The sequence below is a fragment of the Ornithodoros turicata genome, chromosome 5 (genome assembly GCF_037126465.1).
Source record: "Ornithodoros turicata isolate Travis chromosome 5, ASM3712646v1, whole genome shotgun sequence".
Lineage (NCBI taxonomy): Eukaryota > Metazoa > Arthropoda > Arachnida > Ixodida > Argasidae > Ornithodoros > Ornithodoros turicata.
The window spans coordinates 37,601,881-37,620,901 of record NC_088205.1 but is presented as its reverse complement, the minus strand read 5'-3'; the positions used below and the strand labels follow the sequence as shown (position 1 = coordinate 37,620,901).

General features: G+C 43.9%; 1 protein-coding gene across 2 annotated transcripts in view; it reads right to left on the bottom strand.

Annotated features, from left to right (window-relative positions):
* Positions 1–19,021, bottom strand: part of LOC135394372 (oxidation resistance protein 1-like) — a 58,517-nt gene that overhangs the window by 17,849 nt on the left and 21,647 nt on the right. The window contains exons 5-7 of one of the 2 annotated variants that reach the window (XM_064625091.1): positions 18,129–19,021; positions 18,031–18,057; positions 2,366–2,498 (exon numbers count right to left, since the gene is read on the bottom strand). The exon at positions 18,129–19,021 is cut by the window's right edge and continues 225 nt beyond it. In XM_064625091.1, the coding sequence (XP_064481161.1) occupies positions 2,366–2,498; positions 18,031–18,057; positions 18,129–19,021 (1,053 nt within the window). The remainder of the gene's footprint in view (positions 1–2,365; positions 2,499–18,030; positions 18,058–18,128) is intronic. The other variant, XM_064625092.1, reaches the window with a different exon arrangement.

Genomic DNA, 19,021 nt, shown 5'->3' with positions numbered 1-19,021 from the left:
TTCATCTATTTGCGTGCTTTCCACTGGTTTTAAAGTAAGATGTCTTGGAAGTGAGAGCAAGAATATATAGAGGTCGCAGATGGTGAAGCTACATTCCCAAACAAGCAATTTTTAAAAGCGAGAGCGAGAAAGTGTTTCTCTTGCTTCTTTCATTTTCAAGGTAGTGAGCTATTCAGCCAAATAAGAGATATAGCGAGAAATGGCCATCTCGCTGAAGGAGATACAGTGTTGTCTGCTCCTCCTACCCGTGACATCACGTCCACACAGAGGTGCTACAGCAAGATCTCGGCGCCAATAACAAAGAGCTACCTACTGCGCTTCCAGTTTTAGTGGGCACAGCTGTTGATCCAAATATGTTTCTGAAACGGTTCCATGGCTGCCAGTTGATAGTCATGTGACCATTTCTCCACAAGTTCACGAGCTGTAAGTTTATCTTTGCAGGTATTGAAAAAGGGCATCACAGTAGAAACAGAAACCACAAAACAAGTAAATAGCAGATGTACTACATTTAGATGCAGTACAGTTTAAACCTCTCACTTTGTCCGAGTTGTGTCGTAGTTGCCCTGATTTGCAAATTTCATATCTTATTTCGCAAAGAATAACTTGTTGTGTCAGTTACAGTGATACAGACACTACGAAATGCTGTGCTATGCATAGTATGATACCAGCAGAAAAAGTTTGCTTTTGGTGCAGTGATATCGAAAGGTCATATCCAGTTCCCCTGACTGACACGTTTATGGACAGTTTTTTACATACCTCTATACATGTATTAATAACATTGTACCAGTAACATTTACAAATAATATTGGCATTAAAAAATATACTGTCATCAGAAACACATGTGTATTTATAGCAATGGTAATGTGGCAGGTGCCCTGCATGTGCCTGGTTGTACTTAAGTTTAAACAGAAGAGCACCACTGCAAGAGCAGTGTAGTAGTTCCTTTAGTTTGCTCCTTCTACATACAGAATGGAAGCTAGGGAGCATTTGGCAATGGTGTTTGAGCTACTACTAGCATGTGTTTGTTATGCTATGTGTTGTGTTAGCTATGTGTTATATAGCAGGCCTTGCGTGCTTGGTGGAAAGCAGACATCAGAGCTTCAGTAAAATTATGCTCAGTAGCTTTTCTGTTTTGCAAATATTTCTGCACGTCCACAGTGGACAGTATTGTTCGAACATGGTGTGGGTGGAGAAAAGGTGTACAGGCTACATTGGTCAAAAAACTTTCACACACGTGAACACTCAATTAGCAATATACCCCAAGAACTGTCGCAAGAATAATATAGCAACACACCACGCAACAAACCGGTGTGTTGCATGGTGCGTTGTCTCGTGTCTACGTCATTGTTACCTCAAGCTCAGGGTTATGCCTTTAATCTCAATAACAATTGTTATTCTACAGTTTGGTTTTCCTTCACGACACTACAAGGAATAATATGAGTGGTTTAAGTTCCAATATCAGATCAATCAAGTCCCAGGTATCCTTTCATGCATTCGTAGCCTACATTCCTGAACCTTTTAAAATGCATGCACTTCATTCATTTTTCAGGCTCCCTTAGCATCTACTCTGGACGAAAATGTGGAAGAGCTCCTCGGGCCCCTTCAGCAATTTCCAGGGCCCTACCAATCACCGCCCAGACGACTCCTGTTCTGATGAACACTCATGTGCTGCATCTCCGCTCTCTCATAGACTTCCCTTCCCCACACTTAAGACTCACCAGTTCATGTCACCACCCTTAGTCCTGGTGGGTGGTGGCATTGTTGCAGAAATGTCGACCCCCTTCACTTTTCTCAGTTAGTGCTAATAAATTCCCTTGTTTCTCTTGCTGTAAACTCTGTCTTCTAGTTTTCACATAAACGTATACTGTTACAGGCACATACGAACATGACCAACGGTAACATTATATCACGAAGACCCATTCGACAACAATGTGCTCGCGCTCTATCCCTGTGCTGGATACACAGGCTTCTGTTACAGTGATCGTTATTGTTCGAACGACAAACATATGTTTTTGATATTGCTTTAATTTTTACATTGTTTAATACACGCTTTGTTTGGTTCCTTATGGTTGATCAAAATGCTGGTCAGCTTAATATGCTTTGTGCACAACACCTGCACAAGGGCGTAGCACACGGCTTCCACAGATACCAGCATCATCATTTTTGAGTGGCAATTGGGGGGAATTGCATCCCCCTTCCAAATCTTTACGTTAAATATCAGGTTTCCTCCGCTCCCCACCCCCGCTGCGCATTTCGACAGAGAACACCTCCAAAAGTGAGGGCCCCTGCTCAGAACCTAGTGTCAGATATTTTTCTAAAATTATTGCCAATCACTAGTCCTGCTTATAAATATTGAGATACCCACCTTGGTCGTGGAATACCAAACCAGTACTGTGAGTGCAGTCGTGGGTCCCGAAGCCCCCCACGAGGTTTTCCCATGCGTAAGCAAAGGTAGAGCAACGGAGCTTCTGATGCCTGAGCTGGACGAGGCACTAGCTCTGCAAAACAATGTTCCCTGCCTTATTAATGATATCTGTTTCACTTCAAAATGGTACCTTTATCTGTTAACGATTTTTTCCACCCATTAAGACCCCAGGACACTCGAAAGTGTTAAGGAAAACTACTTTGTGCCATTATCAAACCAAGTGACATTGTAAACGTGTTCTACAGCAAAGCCAAATTCCTTTTTGCTGCTGCTATATTTTCATACACCTTTTTTACATTGTTTTTTTATTATATTTTGTCAGACAACATTAAGTTGTACAAGAGTGTATTTAATTAAGAGTTGAGATAATGGGGTCCTGCTGCAAGGTGCACAGTTACTAGTACAGGTGCTTGGATACTACTCTGATAAGTGGCAGCTCTCCCCACACATCTTGCTGCCATTAAGAGTTTTTTTGTTGTCTTTTTTCTCATACATGACAGATGATGACAGATGATGACTGAAGGTGATGATAATGGTGATGATGATTTCAGTTTTTATGGTGCACGAACAACTAAGGCTATAATGCGCCAAAACATTGATAATGTGTGGCAAGCTAAAACTGTAACAGTTAAATTAAAACAAAATTATCTTACAAATTAAGATGTAAACCACAGTAAAAGGAAAGTCATACACCTATAAAACATTTAAATAGCCGATAACTCTAAAGAAGTTCAAGTTCTCATGAAGGGTAAAAGGATCATCCCCAAGCTGTAGGGGCGGGTGGAAAGGCATCTGATATAGATAAAATTCTTTAAATGACGACGACGGTGATTTTCGTGCAATGGACATGTGATTAGAATGTGTACCACAGAGCGTTGCTCCCCGCAGCGTATGCATTGGGAAGACCATGCGTGACGTATGTATGTCCGAGCCTTAACAGAGCTAAAATGACTTCATGAAAATGGTTTTCCAAATTGTATGTGTGATTCCCTACAGTATCTTTAGTTAGGTGGAGGTTGTTGTAGTGGTGTGTGTTCCAGTGCTGCTGCCATTTACTGTAAAACCCTTTAACTGTGCGACCCTAAATTTCCGCGAATCGAGTAATAGGGATATATTCGCGACCACTAAATTTCGCGAGCTCCTCAAGTTCCTCAAGCTGCTCCTTCTCTGTTTTGAAATTTTCGCGTGCCCTTAAAGTTTGCACATTTTCGCGATTCGCAAAATTTGCGCAAATTAAGGGCTCACGAAATAAAAGGGTTTTACAGTGTTGTTTATTGTTCTTCTCATAGACTATCAAGGTCCTGAGAAGGAACATCGAAAGGGGTCATGTCGAAAGAAATCGCAGCTGTGACAGCTGCATCAGCACGTTTGTTGCCAGGTATGCCCATATGACTGGTACCCAGAAAAAGTTTAAAGAAAGATGTCTGTTCATTATCCTACTGGCAAAACACTGCTCTCTCCGTACAAGAAGATTCTTTGATATCTGTATGTTACATATGGCTTGCAGCAACTGAGTAAGTTAGTGTAAATGACTGAAGACATGATGTGATGCTGCAAGATGTAACTGAGTGCTAAGATTACTCCGTAGACCTTAGCGTTGAAGATTGATAACATGTTTGGTAGGTGGTGCGATCTTGTAGAAGTCTCAGTTACCATCACGCACGAAACCCCTGTACTGATTTGAGCACGTCCGTATAAAAGGCTATGTGCTCTCCAAAACTTTGCTTTAGTTCCAGAGATTCCTGCTGTAGCACCACAGGTGGAGTACCCTGTTTCTTATATTTAGTTAATGAAGAGTTATGCTCTGGAGGTGTCTGCCACGGGGAACTCTTCTGCTGCATTCTACAACCTGACAACTATATTCAGAGAAACCATATGATTCAACCCCGTGTTCAATATGCATGCTAAGTGGTAGGACAACCGCAGGTTTATGAAGAAAGAGCTGTTCAAAACCAGTACCATTGATACTTGGCAGAGCTGGTTATCCCCTTACTTTTAATGAACAAGAAGCTAAGTAGAATCTGAGTCATTCCAATGACCACTCATTGCATTCCACATGGAGACTTTCGACTGGCGAGATGCAGAATGCTCCCAGAACCAGTCTCAGCCCCCCGTGGTGAATGGGGTCTAGACCTCTCAGGACAGATTGACGTGCTGAGCTGTAAGCCCCAGAGCCGTAGTCAAGTTTGGAACGAATAGTTGATGTGTAGATTCGGTTACGGGTTCTCCCCCTTACTCTGGAAAATGGCACACACACTGTTTTGTTCAGTGACAACTTAAAACCATTTTCAGTGGCCCATTTACTTAACTTGTTCATGGTGAGCTGCAACTGCCTTTCGCACCGACCAGGGCAACAAAACTGCACGATACTTGAATATCGTCCACGTACAAGGAATAACTGACAGAAGGGGGGGATGACCTCAGCAATGGAAATCATTTTAACAATCAACAGTGTGACACTCAGCACAGAGCCTTGTACAACACCATTTTCCTGTATAAATGGGCGCAACGCCGTGCCAAGTTGAACCCTGAATGTTCCCTCTTCAAGAAAGTCAGCGACACAGCATAGCATATGCCCACGGATTCCAAAGGAGCATAGGTCTCGCAGGATACAACAGTGCCATGCGGTATCGTAAGCTTTTTCTAAGTAAAAAAATACAGAGAGGCAATGCTGCCTTCTGACGAATGCTTCCCTGATGATTGTTTCCAGCTGCACAAGATGATCTGTAGTTGAAAATGCAGCACAGTACCCCCACTAGTACTGGTCTAGACAATCGTTTTCCTCAAGATAATATATGAGATGATTATTGACCATAAGCTCAAAAGCTTTGCCAAGACGCCTTGTGGGTGTGTGAGCCTGTAGCTTGACGGATTTGACGGATCTTGCCCTAGATTTAAGAGAGGAATAATAGTTGGGACCTTCCAAAGAATTAAAGAAGGCCCTCCAGTGACGGAGCATTGAATATGTGATGCGACCTGGTCCAGGAGCTGTGGCTTTTGATGATAACGCTCTTAACAATTCAGTCATTGTAAATGGCATATTATATGCGTACTTGTCACCTGTTCCCTTTGGAATATTTTGTTTTTCAGTTTGTCTTTGATTTTTAAGGACTCGTTGCTATAGTGCGACAAGCTTGAGATACTTTGGAAGTGTTCACCGAGCGTGTCTGCCTGTTGCTCTATGCCCTGACGGGGTGTACCACATGTATTTGCAGTAATGGAACAGGGAAGCTCGCGTAATCACCCTTGATCTTATTGAGTCTGTCCCATACAACATTGGAAGGGGTGTTATTGTATAGAGAGGATATAAATTTCCTCCAAGATTCTCTCTTGGCTTGTTGTCGAGTCCATCGTGCTTTAGCCTGAGTTTTCTTAAATGTAAGTCAATTAGTTGCAGTGGGGTACCTTTGGAAGATACCCCAAGCACGATTTTGTTTGTTGCGAGACTCTTCACAATCACTCGTTCACCAAGGTTTAGGACGCCTGGGGACGAGACCAGTTGTTTGCGGAATGGACTTTCTAGCTGCATTTATGACAGTGCTCGTAACATCATTATTTGCGCACTCAACGGACCTAGATCCGAAGGATGACGGCACAATATTACCGTATTTACTCGAATCTAACGCACACTTCCCCCCCTTTTTTTTGCGAAAATAAGGAGTGCGTGCTAGAATCGGGGACGACCGCGACAGATGGAGCTGAGGGAGGTTGACAATGTGCAGTGCACTTTGGTCGAGTTCACATGGTGAAAAGCGAAACCACGCGTCCCGTGGTTCTCCCGAAGACAGTGATCTCCGTACCCTGTTCTCCTGAAGATAGGGATGGAGACCTCGACTGCTTTCTACCATCAGTTACGGTGAAGCAAGGGTGGCCTACTATGAGGCCGCGTTTAAGAGGAAACACATCGACTTTGCCGAAGAAAATGGGAATCACAGCGACAGAATACCGAATCACGGCAACAAGAACTCTTTCAAGAAATGTTGCATTACGAACGCGCTTGACGGCACGGAGGATGGCATGCCGTGGTGCATCGAAAGTGATAAGCAGTTGTCTGATGACTCTGATGATGACTACGTGTAATAAATACTTCTGTTGCTGTTATCTACTTTTCACTTGTGTTTACGGCATTTTTTTGCACAAGGATGCCTCAAGGCCTCAAGTTTGTCTCACGGATGATGCGCATTAGATTCGGGGGCGCGTTAGAATCGAGGTATTTCGCGTTTTGGTGGGTGCGCATTAGATTTGAGCAAATATGGTAACTTCCTTTTCGAATAAAGTCCAACCTGCCCATGACAATTTCCATCGTGGTGGACATGTTGTTAAATTAACTCAACTACCACAGAATTTTAGGTCCACCGGGAAGTGATCACTACCATACGGGTTCTCATCCACCTCCCAGTCTATGCACTGACGAAGACAAGGGCTACACAAATATATATCTATCACAGGAAAAGTCTGTGTAGCTGTGTTTATGTAAGTTGGAGTGCCTGTATTTAGGAGGCAAAGTGAAGTGTTAAGTAAGAAGTGTTCTATCATTTTTCTGCGTCTGTCAGCTCTTGCACTGCCCCATTAAGGGTTGTGTGGATTGAGGTCACCTAGAATTAGGAACAGTGACAGCAGTTGATTGCATAGATCTTCCAGCTCACTCTTTTCCACTCTGACATTTGGAGGCAGGCAAGAGCAGACAGTGATAACCCTTTGGAAGCAAATCTGGACTGCTACAGCCTCCAGATCTGTTGTAAGTGGAAAGCCTTTATCAGGAAGGGATTTTGGAGTTAGTATGGTCACACCACCAGATGAATGAGTGGTGTCTGTACAATCTTTCCTGAAGGCATTGCAACGACGGATAGGACTTTTATGTTTCGCATTCAAGTATGTCTCTTGCAAACAAAAACAGTGTGTGTTGTACCTGTCCAAAAGATCGTTAACATCATCTATGTTGGAAGTGAATCCCCGACAATTCCACTGGAGAACTGACTGACCCATAACATATGTGTTACAAAGCAAATATACTAGGAAGCAGCAGCCCAGGAAGTGTCCTAACGCGTGAAGGTGACTTATTGGTGAAGGTGATATATGAAGGTCTTTTTGGTGCAGTTATTTTCTGCCTTGGAGTTTTCCTTCTGGCTTCTGCCAGCTCTTTGTCAGAGATGTCAGGAAGTGAACCGCCGGCAGACAAACCAGCTTTCTGCTTTCTTTGTGTTTGTGAGCTCGTACTGGTAAAAGACCATTCTGAGCTCGAGTCCTCATCATTCCACTCCATGGTACCTTCCATGGGGGAATGTGAGACAGCAGGCAGCACCATAGCTGCCTTTGTCTTTGAGGGTGCAATAGCAGTGTCAGTTTGCTTTTCTTGTGAATTTGGTGCTGATTCTGTCATGTCAGTTTGAGTTGAACGTGTTGACATTTTTAGCTTTTCTTTTATTACAGCCGCGAACAACTTTTCGAAGATGAACGGAGAAGCTTCCTTTCTCGCTTCTCAGTAAGTTAAGTTTTGTGTCACCTTGATATGTAGTATTTCTTTTTCAAGCTTCCATTTTGGATATGATCGAGAGTATGCTGGATGATCACCTGAGCAGTTAACACAACGACAAGAATCCTTACAATCTTTTGTTTCATGTTGGGGTTGGCCACAGCACACACAACAAGGTGAACCACGACAGGCATCAGCCGCTTGTCGAAATCTATTACACCTGAAGCAGCGAAGAGGATTTGGAATGTACGGCCTAATGTCTGCTGAGAGGTATCTGATCTTAAGCTTCTCTGGGAGAGTAGGTAGGTCAAAGTGACTACTATGTTTCTCGTTTTGATATACTCATTCTTCTGGATTTTTATCTTTCGAACATCAATGACTTCTTGTTCCTTTAGAATTTCCAAGATTTCTTCACTTGGCAAGTCTATCAGTTCCAAAACTGAGATAACGCCTCTGCAAGTATTTAGTTTTTTGTTTAGCTAGGCTGCAACGGTTGTCCCCATCATTTCTTTGACATTCAATATGTAGCTGCAGTCTGCTCCTGATGTACACTTCACTAGTATGTCTCTAGATCTCATTTGCTTGATTTCAGTGATATGCTTTGAAAGTGATCTTATAGCCTTTTCGATAAAGAACGGTGACACTTTTCCTAATGGTATGCATTTTTCCTTCACGTCTTTGTTGATAGACGCAAGAACGATGTACTTTGGGCTGAAGCCCTTGGATACAGTGGAAAGATCTTTGGTCTGTGGCCGTTTGGCTGCCACGATCTTAGAGGAGTTTGTACTTCTACCCGTGCAGGTTCGATACGTGAACATTCCTTGAAGTCGCCCACACTTCATGTCCGTACATGTGGGAAGGTCCCAAAGTTGTTACAACCCATCAGCCGGGGCTTGACCAAGACCGTGACTGACACCGTTCAAGGTTTCTATATGTTTGTCTCGTCGTTTTAATCCCCTTCGTCCTGTCTGAGTGCTGCAGTGTTGCTACATATTCTATCCCTTCTCCTTGCATCCCCTCAGCACAGAACAGATAACACCTTGGGACTGGGGGTTGGGGTCCGTTGTGGCGCCACTCACCAAACATCAGCTTGCCCCCTGGGGCGAATGACTGAAGGTACTCTAGCATAAGAACAACGAGTGACATGTGGTATTGTGTCCAAAGTCAAAAACACAGACATGCTACTGAATAACAGCTGGGTCATTCCACGCCAAAGGATCCAATGAGTGCGCTCGACCTACTACCATTCGAGACGAAAAAAAACGTGGCACCTCCAAAGGGTGTATAATGTCACATGACAAAATATTTATGCTCTAGTAGTAACCGTTGTCGCTGCAGGCGCCATTAAAGGGGGAGTTCCTTGTAGAAACCACCAATCACCCGAAAGTTTGTAGAGACGCTCCGGGATCTCCTACAAACTTGGGATTTGTTTTAGATCGTAGAATGTGGCCTATTTTATAATCGCAGCGAAATTCCGGCCTTTTTACATTCCCCTGTCATTACCTACGGAACCCGTCACGAACGCAATTTTCGCCTAGGTTTGCGATTTTTTTACGCCTGATGGGTCAGCTGAATTTTCGTGAATATTTTTTCGCATGTAGCTCTCGTGATGCTGCAAAAAAATCGTCAGCAATGAGGGTGTAGTTGGTAATGTAATAAAAAATGAAAAAGTAGTCATTTTTAGCTAAATCTTCAATGTTCGGAGGCGAAATTCGGAATGAGGAGGTCGGTTTGGAAAAATAATGTTTGCGTCACTGTATGTGATGGACCTTCCCCTACAACATATAAAAAAATCTCAACGGCATCTTTTGATAAGCGTGAGAAAAAATTTTTTTGCAGACGGATACATCGCCACGTCTCCGCGAGGGAATCTGCGTCTTGCTAAGGCGTCGCTAAGGCTGGACGCGACGCGTCGAGTACAAATATTCAGCGTTGCGTTCGTCAATCAGTCTGAGCACGATGGACGAAGCGAGTGCTTCTGAAACTGTGCATCCAATGTTCCTTTACTACAACAGCGCGGAATCAACCGTTCAGCTCAACCATAAGGCATTTGTGGTGATATCTGATTGCCTAGTGCACGATAACGCCGCAGTTCACTGCTTTCAGGGGTACCTCACATCATACATCAAGAAGCATCTTCCAGAAATTAGGAAAATACACTATTTCAGTGATGGGGCAGCGTCCCAATACAAAAACAAGAAAAACTTTGCCAACCTGTGCCTTCATTCCGAGGATTGCCGCATAAACGCTGCGTGGAATTTTTTCGCAACTTCTCACGGAAAGGAGCCTTGTGACGGCGTAGGAGGGACGGTCAAAAGGCTTGTATCAAAGGCCAGCCTTCAACGACCATATGATCAGCAGATTTTAACGCTGAAGGACCTCTTCGCATGGGTCCATCACAACATGGAATCAGTGCATGCCATTTGGGCGTCAAAGGAGGACGTTGAAGCGGAGCGACAGAAGCTCAAACAACGATATGACCATGCCGTCCCAATTCCTGGAACGAGAAAGTATCATAGCTTCGACCCTTTCAGCCGTTGCGAGGTGACCGCTGCTCAGACATCTTTCTCTACTATAAAGTGTAGTGGACAAGATATGAGAATGACTGCAAAAAGTAGTACTTCAAAAGACATTCTCAAATTGTCGTGATACTTTATTTATCTTGTATAATAAAATCATGGCAAAAGTAGATGTGTTGTACGAATGTCCGTGTGGCAACTGTGTTGATATTTCCAGAACTTTTCAATCGCTGCAGTCACTGTGTATGAACTTTCGTTCGCGGCCGACAGCCCGTAATTGGAATCTATTGATAAGACATCGTCTTGAACAAAATTGTGTCAACTGTCACCAATCTTGTAAGCTATTGACGCATAACATTGACGTTTTAACTTTGTACCGAGACGTCTGACGCTGTGGACACAGGAAAGTAAGAAGGCGTGTGATACACAGTGTGAATGGAGAGCCTCATGCTATGAGAACCGAACGGGTCCTGGGGGTGAATTGCGCAAAAGCGACTTACGCAAATACACATCAAGAGGAACTGAACTGTTCCATTCAATCTAAGACTAGGTGAGTTGATGTGGAAGTCACAGAAACTCGACGGCCTATCCGGACGAACGAGAGATGCACAGCAAATTGAAAAAGGAAACTATCAGGGGCCACTGACATTCAGTGCGGAAGCACGAGCGCGGTGCCAATTCACCCAACGGAGTGGCAACGTATCCATCGGCAAAATTTTTTTTTCTCGCGCTTATCAAAAAATACCCCAGAAATTTTTTGATATGTTTTATGGTAAGGTCCGTCGCATACAACGATGCAAACTATATTTTTCCAAACCAACCTTTTCATTCCGAATTTTGCCTCCGAACATTGAAGATTTAGCTAAAAATGGCTACTTTACCAATTTTTAATACATTACCAACTACACCCTCAGTCTTGACGATCTTTTTTTTGCATGAGCAGCCTCACGAGAACTACCAGCGAAAAAATATTCACGAAAATTCAGCTGACCCATCAGGAGTTAAAAAATCGCAAACCTAGGCCAATATTGCATTTGTGACGGGTTCCGCAGGCAATGACGGGGGAAGGTAAAAAGGCAGGAATTTCTCTGCGATTATAAAATAGACCACCTTCTACAATTTAAAACAAACCCCAAGTGTCTAGGAGATCCCGGAGCATCACTACAAACTTTCGGGCGATTGGTGGTTTTTAGAAGGAACTCACTCTTTAACGGCGCCTGGAGCGTCAACGGCTACCACTAGAACATAAATATTTTGTCATGTGACATTATAGATACCCAGAAGGTGCCACAATTTTTTTCGGCTCAAATGGTGGTAGGTCGAGCGCACTCATTGAATCCTTTCGCGTGGAATGACCCAGCTCAAACAAGCCGTAGAATATTTACGAGCCGTAATGAGTCAGTGATGATATTCACAACTAGGATGTAGAACGTGGCAGTACTTCATGGCAATCAAAAGCAAGGGTGGGTGATCTTTAACTGGTCATAGAAAAATCCCCGCCGTGCCATTGCTTGGTAGGTAAATGTGGCTGACACTGAAGAGGAGTCGTTACTCCGACAGTCTTCCACAGCTAATTGTTATTGAAAAAAGGAATGCCAAAGCAGGCACCCACACAACAAACAGGCAATTGCTTCAGCACTGCTGGTACTGAAGCAGCCTTGGTCTAGGGGGCGAGACTGCCCATGCATGTCGGCCTACAGAATTTCAAAATGCCTGAGAAAATCCTTCTTGTATACAGCTTGGATAAGACCAGCAGAACTGGTGCTACAGTTCAAGGTTCAGGGCAAAAGAGCGATTGTTGAAACCAGCAGTGGGAGAGGAATTGGTGACTTGGAGTTGATAGCCCGAATATTGTATGCTGCGATCTGCCAGAATGGAAGGCACGATGCAGATTTCCATACCATCAACGAGATATCACGTGTTCCATGATATTTCAGGTTTCTGACCTTATATGCCTGACTTGCCCAATACGTGATGATAATACAGTAGAGCCCATTTATTACGATCTTGGACATAATGATAACTCCGATATTACAATCAAACTGCTCGTACCTGTCAGCTTGCCCATTGAAGTACATGTATAAACAAGACATCGATATAACAATCCTCGTGAAAGCGTTTGCTCACTTACAGTGGTAAGAATTCTCCCAGCAGCCGGTAAAACGCATGAAAATCGTGAAGCAAGACTCAATTTTTCCTCTAAAACTAATTTAGGTGGCATTTTCAAGAACCTTAGCCTCCATGAGCATTAACGTGAGAATGCGATGCGTTCATCTGCACATAGCTGACGGGGATTAGATGCATCTGTTGCAAAGCACATGACTTAGAAGGTCTGGTCACTATATACCTTTATTGCTCCCTCTGCACATCGTTCTCTCATCTTCAAGTTTTCTTATGGTTTGCTGTGTGCTACGATGGCATTTGCAGTTCCAGGACGTGTTTTGATGAGGCAAAGCACATGGCTCAACACGAAGCTGCACATGCTTGGCAGATTTTGTACAGGTTGGGACAAAAGTTTATGGAACACGCAAGCGGCGTACTTCTTTGGTGCAACACCCTAGCGGCCGCCGGAAGCGGGTGAGTTCCCTGTGTCGGAAGGGTGGAAGGGTACGCTGTTAGCAACACACAGCGGTAGCTTCCCGCCCATGCACACCCAAGCGACACCGGAACTACCACTGTGTGTCGCTGTGGTGAACTCACTCGCTTCCAGCCGCCGCTAGTGTGTCGCCCCGAAGAAAAAGTACGTCGCTCGCCTGTTCTGTAAACTTTTGTCCCAACCTGTACCAATGCATAACCTCATTGCAAGGCACCGTGCCTTCCAAAGTGTGACTTGGCAGACAGTTACGTGTTGCCACTCAAACATGCACCAACAATTTACCTGTGGGCGAAACACATTCTAATGGACAGTGAAGTTCCGATCAATGGCATAGCTGGGGGGATTTCGGGGGTTCCCCACCCAAAATTGTAGGTTTGTTAATGTATTTTGGAGAGGGGGAAGGAGGGTACTCTCTCTTGTGTAAAGCTTCCCCACCCAAAATATTTTTTTCTGGTAGCACTACTTATCCACTACTACTACTAGTGTTCAGATAGTGAGAATGATGATGACTACAGCCCTGGACGACAAACAATGAAGTGGTCGATCTCAAAAGGTGCGGAGCCTCATGTGGTATCAGTGGTTATGTTGTCCTTGGAAAAGCTTTAGACACAAAGCTGCGTCAATTTAGAGCTAGACCTTTGTGCTCACAACCAGGGTTTCAAACCAAAAAATTTACAGGTTCAATTTAGGGATTTTGGTTCGGCTCTGGTTCGGTTCTGGTTCAGTTCTGGAGCGCAGAAATTACGGTTCGAACTGGTTTGTTCGGGTCCATAGCGGTTCAGCGCACTGCAGAATAAGTTGTACCAACATTCTCTCGTAATACGCTGGAGTGTACGGAACAGGATGCAAGCTTTCCCACTAACACATTAAGTCAACAGCGTTTTGACATCAAGCATTGATTTATTTGCAATATGCGTGATGGGATGATGACACGTGCCCATTGTTGAACAAAGTAGTAGAAGAAAGAAAATATTAGTGAAATAATGAATATGAAATTTCACATCCAGATCAGGCAGGGAGGTTCATTGGTCACCTGTATTCTCATTTTTCTATATTTACAAGCTCATTATATAGTATATTGATAAACAGCAGTAAACGAATGATTACTACTGAATAGTTTCGAGAAAATCAGGCAGTGAATTCGAGTGTTGCACTTTTTAAAATATATTTTTCCTAAATTTTTTTAATGCTTTAGTATACACCTGGGCCAATAGGCCAAGTGCAAATTTTAGAACGCAGGTGCAATGCTTTGTGACATCAAAAATAGCGAACATGCTCTAGCACGCAATTTTGTTCCAACTTCAACATGTCATTTTTGGCTGCAGATGTCCCTCGTTGTTATACTTATGGTGTCTATATATACTATGGTGTTAGGGTGTCCTCCTTCACACCTTTCAGATCATCCTTGCCTAAGCTCCCTACAGGAATAAAAAAGCACTGAACAGTTTGCTGAACTGGTTTGGAACAGTACTTTTCACCAGTTTCGGTTCAGGTTCAGTTCCAAGGTGGCAAAAAAATAGTGGTTCGATTCCGGCTTTCGGTTTGATTTGGTTCCATTCGGTTCCAGTTCGACACACTGCCCTCAACAAACATGCATGTTCAGCAGTGTTCTACCTGTACCGTTGTACTTCGTTGACGTGATCCTGATTGGCGATTTCGTGAAAGTTCAAGGAAAATGATACTCTGATATAACGATCAGATTTCGCGTTCCCGTCTTATAAATGGGCTCGACTGTACCCTGATCCAGCACAGCAGATCTAATGTAGAACAAAATAGAAGATGCAAGAATATTGATATTTTACCAAATCCTGTTACTTATTTTTATAATGGGTATGTACCACAAGATTTGTATTAAAAATACTTCTCAAGTAGCGGTTCACGGTCTGCATACCCTTCTTTTGACACATTGGTATTTTCCTGAGTTAAAGAGAAGGGAAGAGTTTTGATGAACAAATTAGGAGGGTGCAAGTGAGCTGCTGGAACGGTGAGAGCGACAATATTTCCTCTGGTCTTGGTCGTCAGTGATGCAAATAATGTTAACAGCTAAAATAATGTTTGTATGTTTGTTGTGGCACCTAGTATACGTGAATAAAAGAACAGGTTATGGCTTTTCATCCCTATTGTATGCTTCAATACTAGAAAGAACGAGCTCAACCCTGTTCAAACAATTTTCGCCCAAATTAGCTCAGGTTACAGAGTAAGGCTGAGGGAGGTTGCCTACAAAAATATCTAACTGAGCTGAACATGGACAATTTCTTAGTTCATGATATACCCAAAGTGACACAATACAGTTACTGTAGTTGCAGACAAGCAGAAAAATGCTGGGCTATATTTCTCTCTCTCTTTCCTGAAAGCATTTAGCATTAGATTAGATAAACATCTGGGAGTAATGGAAGCAGTAGAAGGTCCCATTCAGAGGCCTACATAAGACCAGAAGGATTGAATACTAGATTACAGTTGAGCCCACTTATAAAGGTCACAGTTACAATGAATGCTCGCTTATTATGAACTGAAATGATACGACCATCAAAATATACATTATATCTATGGAACTTTTTCTCAGATATAGTGAACAATTTCACACGAGTGACTAGGTTAAAGTGAACAAATACGGGCGATGAATGCGCTTGCGGAGACTCGGTAGGTACCCCTCAAGTGGCCTCCTCGCCTTCTCCACTTTCCCTCGGCACCTTCTGCTAAGTGGGAAGCGTTGCTCGAGGAGTCACATGCACACCTCCTTCGCCCCCGCTGGTTCAGTCCGAGCTCCGACACAACTGGGAGGATGAGGACACAGCATGGCAGATTGCAGCATGAAACGCAAAGCGGACGAAGGCTGCGATCATTACGGACTTGTCTCACGGTGCCAAGAATTGCGACCTGGCCAAGAGGCTATCACCTCCACCGGAAAGGACAGAGAGAAGATTTTGCGTGCCACAGTGAATGGCGATCCAACGACACAGAAACAGATTCGGAAAGCAATATACGCTGATGTTGGAGGAGGCCCTCCTGAAGTGGTTCCAAGATGCCCAGTCCCGAAACATACCGATCAGTGGACCAATGATGCTTTTGAAAGCGAAGGACTTCTCGTTTCTTCTCGACTTTCCCGATTTTAGTCCTGGGAACGGGTGGCTTCATCGGTTCAAGGTTCGCCACGGGATAGTGTTGAAAGGCGTCGCAGGTGAAGCCACTTCAGTCAACATTGAAGACGTCAACACGTGGCTGAGCGAGAACATTTCAACTATCACAAGCTACGAAGCACAAAATGTCTACAATTGCGATGAAACTGCGCTCTTTTATCAAATGCTGCCGGCAAGGACACACGCAGTGAAGGGTGACAAATGCAGTGGAAGCAAGAACAGTGAGGTGCGGGTAACAGTAATGTTGTACACTAACATGAACAGAAGTGACTGGCGGCTGCCCTTTGTTATCAGCAAGTTCCAGAAACCATGGTGCTTCAGACATGTGCCCACGCACTCGTGCCCACGCACTACAGGAGTAGCGGTAAGCTCGAGACCGCCGTAATTGGCTCAGCATTTGCAGCGCAGTCCCGTATTACCGACTTCTTCCCGAAATAAACTCATAAGCTTGCATACCTTATACTTTGTGGCCTTTCTGTGGAATATTCACTTAGTACGAACGCTCGGATATAACTAGGGTTCCGGGTTTTCGGAGTTTATTTCTGGGCGTTACAGGAGGATGTTTTTCGGAGTTTGTTTTTTCAAACAAGGTTTCTCGGAGTGTATGATTTACAGCTCAGTTAATATCCGAAATTCTGAGAAAACTTGACGCATGCACAGTTGTGCAGCAAAAACGCAGTTGTCACATTTATTGCTTCAACACTAAAGAGACACAAGCTTAACAATACATTTCGTGCGACGCACAATGAGGTGTTCCGCAATTCCAAACGCACTCTTTCCGTGTGCAGTGCTCACTGTTATGCAGCAGTACTTACATACGACAACCTCTGCATCGCGATCGCGGGGCAATGTGAACTCCTCGAAATCAGGGTACTCCTTGACGTAGTCAAAGGGCAGTTTTCGCTTGCGTCCCATTTTGTCGTCAGCACTGCAACTAGTTGCCCTTTCAAAAAGACCACTCCATATGACCTCAGTTCAGTGCTTATTTTAGTGCTTAGGTCACATGTAGGACAAGGAAATCGGGGAAACAGACTGGGGAAAAACCCGGGCGGTGAATCCTCAAGTGGTCGAGATGACCGCCGAAGTAAACGCTAGGTCACGGAAACCATTATGATGTTGCGGTAGGGCCAATATCCGAGGTCATAAGAAACCCATGACACAAAAGGAGGCCAAGAACAATGACCCTGTTATCAGGGAAAAAATCTGCCAAGCGGAGCTTTTCTGATTAATCCAAATTGCTTAAAATATTACCGGAGTATGTTTTTCGAATTTTGGGGGATAAATCCTAAAACACGGAACTCTAGATATAATGAACAACTGCCGCGTGACGGTAAAGTTTGTTATAAGTGGGCTCAACTGTAGTTGCACTGACCAGTTCATGGGAATTGGACCTAACAGTAAGAAAGTTGCCCATGGCAGAAAAAAAGAACCTTAGTATTCTAAATGAATTAGCGACATTAAAATCTTTGACAGCGCTTTATTTCTAAAAATATTAGTCCCCATGTGAAAATTAACCCTGTAAACTCTACGCTACACTCTACTACGCTAAACTCTACTCTAAGTACTTGCCAATACATGTTTCCCTCGTCAATGTACAATTACTCCCAAAGTTAACTAGTGTCCTCTGGTAAATTAATACAGCTTATTTTAAAATTATTCACACAAAACAAGGATGGTGAGAAAGCTTGGGAATATTTTTGTACAATTCTTGCAAATGGCAATGCACTCTACCCCATGACCCCTTCAGGCTTTACAGCACATTTTCTTAGCCCGACGCTGTTCTTTTAAAAGCCCACACGGTGTATGAAGCGTGCATAGTAATCAAAGAACCACAAGATTCTGCATGCTGCATTAAAATAGGCACTACATTTGTTACTAACCGTGTTTGTCGAAGGAGAATCCCAGCTCTGCATGACAGCAGAAAACAAAAGGTGCCTCCAATCAGCACACACTGCACAGCAGTAATAGTAACACTCACTTTCCAAAGCTGCAAAGAGTTCAGGTTTCTCCTCCACCATGTTCTTCAGCCACATGTTGTACGTCAAAGTGCCTCCAGGACTCCCTGCTGTTCCTTGCTTGGCTTGGCTCTTGGATATGGTTGGCAGACCATCTTCCAAGGTGCCCGGACCTATTGAGTCTTCATTTGTCTCACTCACTTTTGTCTTCGTGTCCACATTGAAAAGGTGCATTGCTTCTAATTTGTCATCTGACTTGATGGAGCTGCTCAGAAGTATGGGATTGTTTGTAGCATTAGTGGTCTTGTCACAGAAAGTGTTTTCTGCTGTGTCATCTAATAGTGTTTTACAATTTTGCTTTGCTGTGGAGGAGCCTTCAGTGAGATGAAAAGAACAATCTTGTGGAGTGCCACATGATGCACCTTCAGGAGGGGACTCTGACTGCAGAGGCTGAGAAAGTTGGGTTTCATCCTGGGTGGGTACAGCAGCAAGCGAACTTGGAGCCAATGTGGCTTCAACTTGTTCTACTTCAGCAGGTGTTGTTTCTTCCGGTGTGACTTCTGCTGAAAGGGGTTTGTCACGTGGCGATTCATCATACAAAAGTTCGGTCTCTGAGTAATCAGATGGCAGGGGTTCAGGTTGTCCGAGTTCAGCATGCGGTGATTCAGATTCGGGGGTTGCAGCACATGGGGGTTCAGCCTGTGGGAGCTCTGACTGCAAAAGCTCAGCCTGCGAAGATTCACTCAGCAGCAGGTTTGCATGTGGAACTTCTGCAAGTGGGGACTGCGCCTGTGAAGACACTTCACACTGGATTGCTGCATGTGGGAATTTTGCTTCTGCTGTCATTGTCTGTGCAGGTTCTGTGTGCAGTGGGACACTGTGTGAAATTTCGATGCGGTGTGACACTGCACTAGGA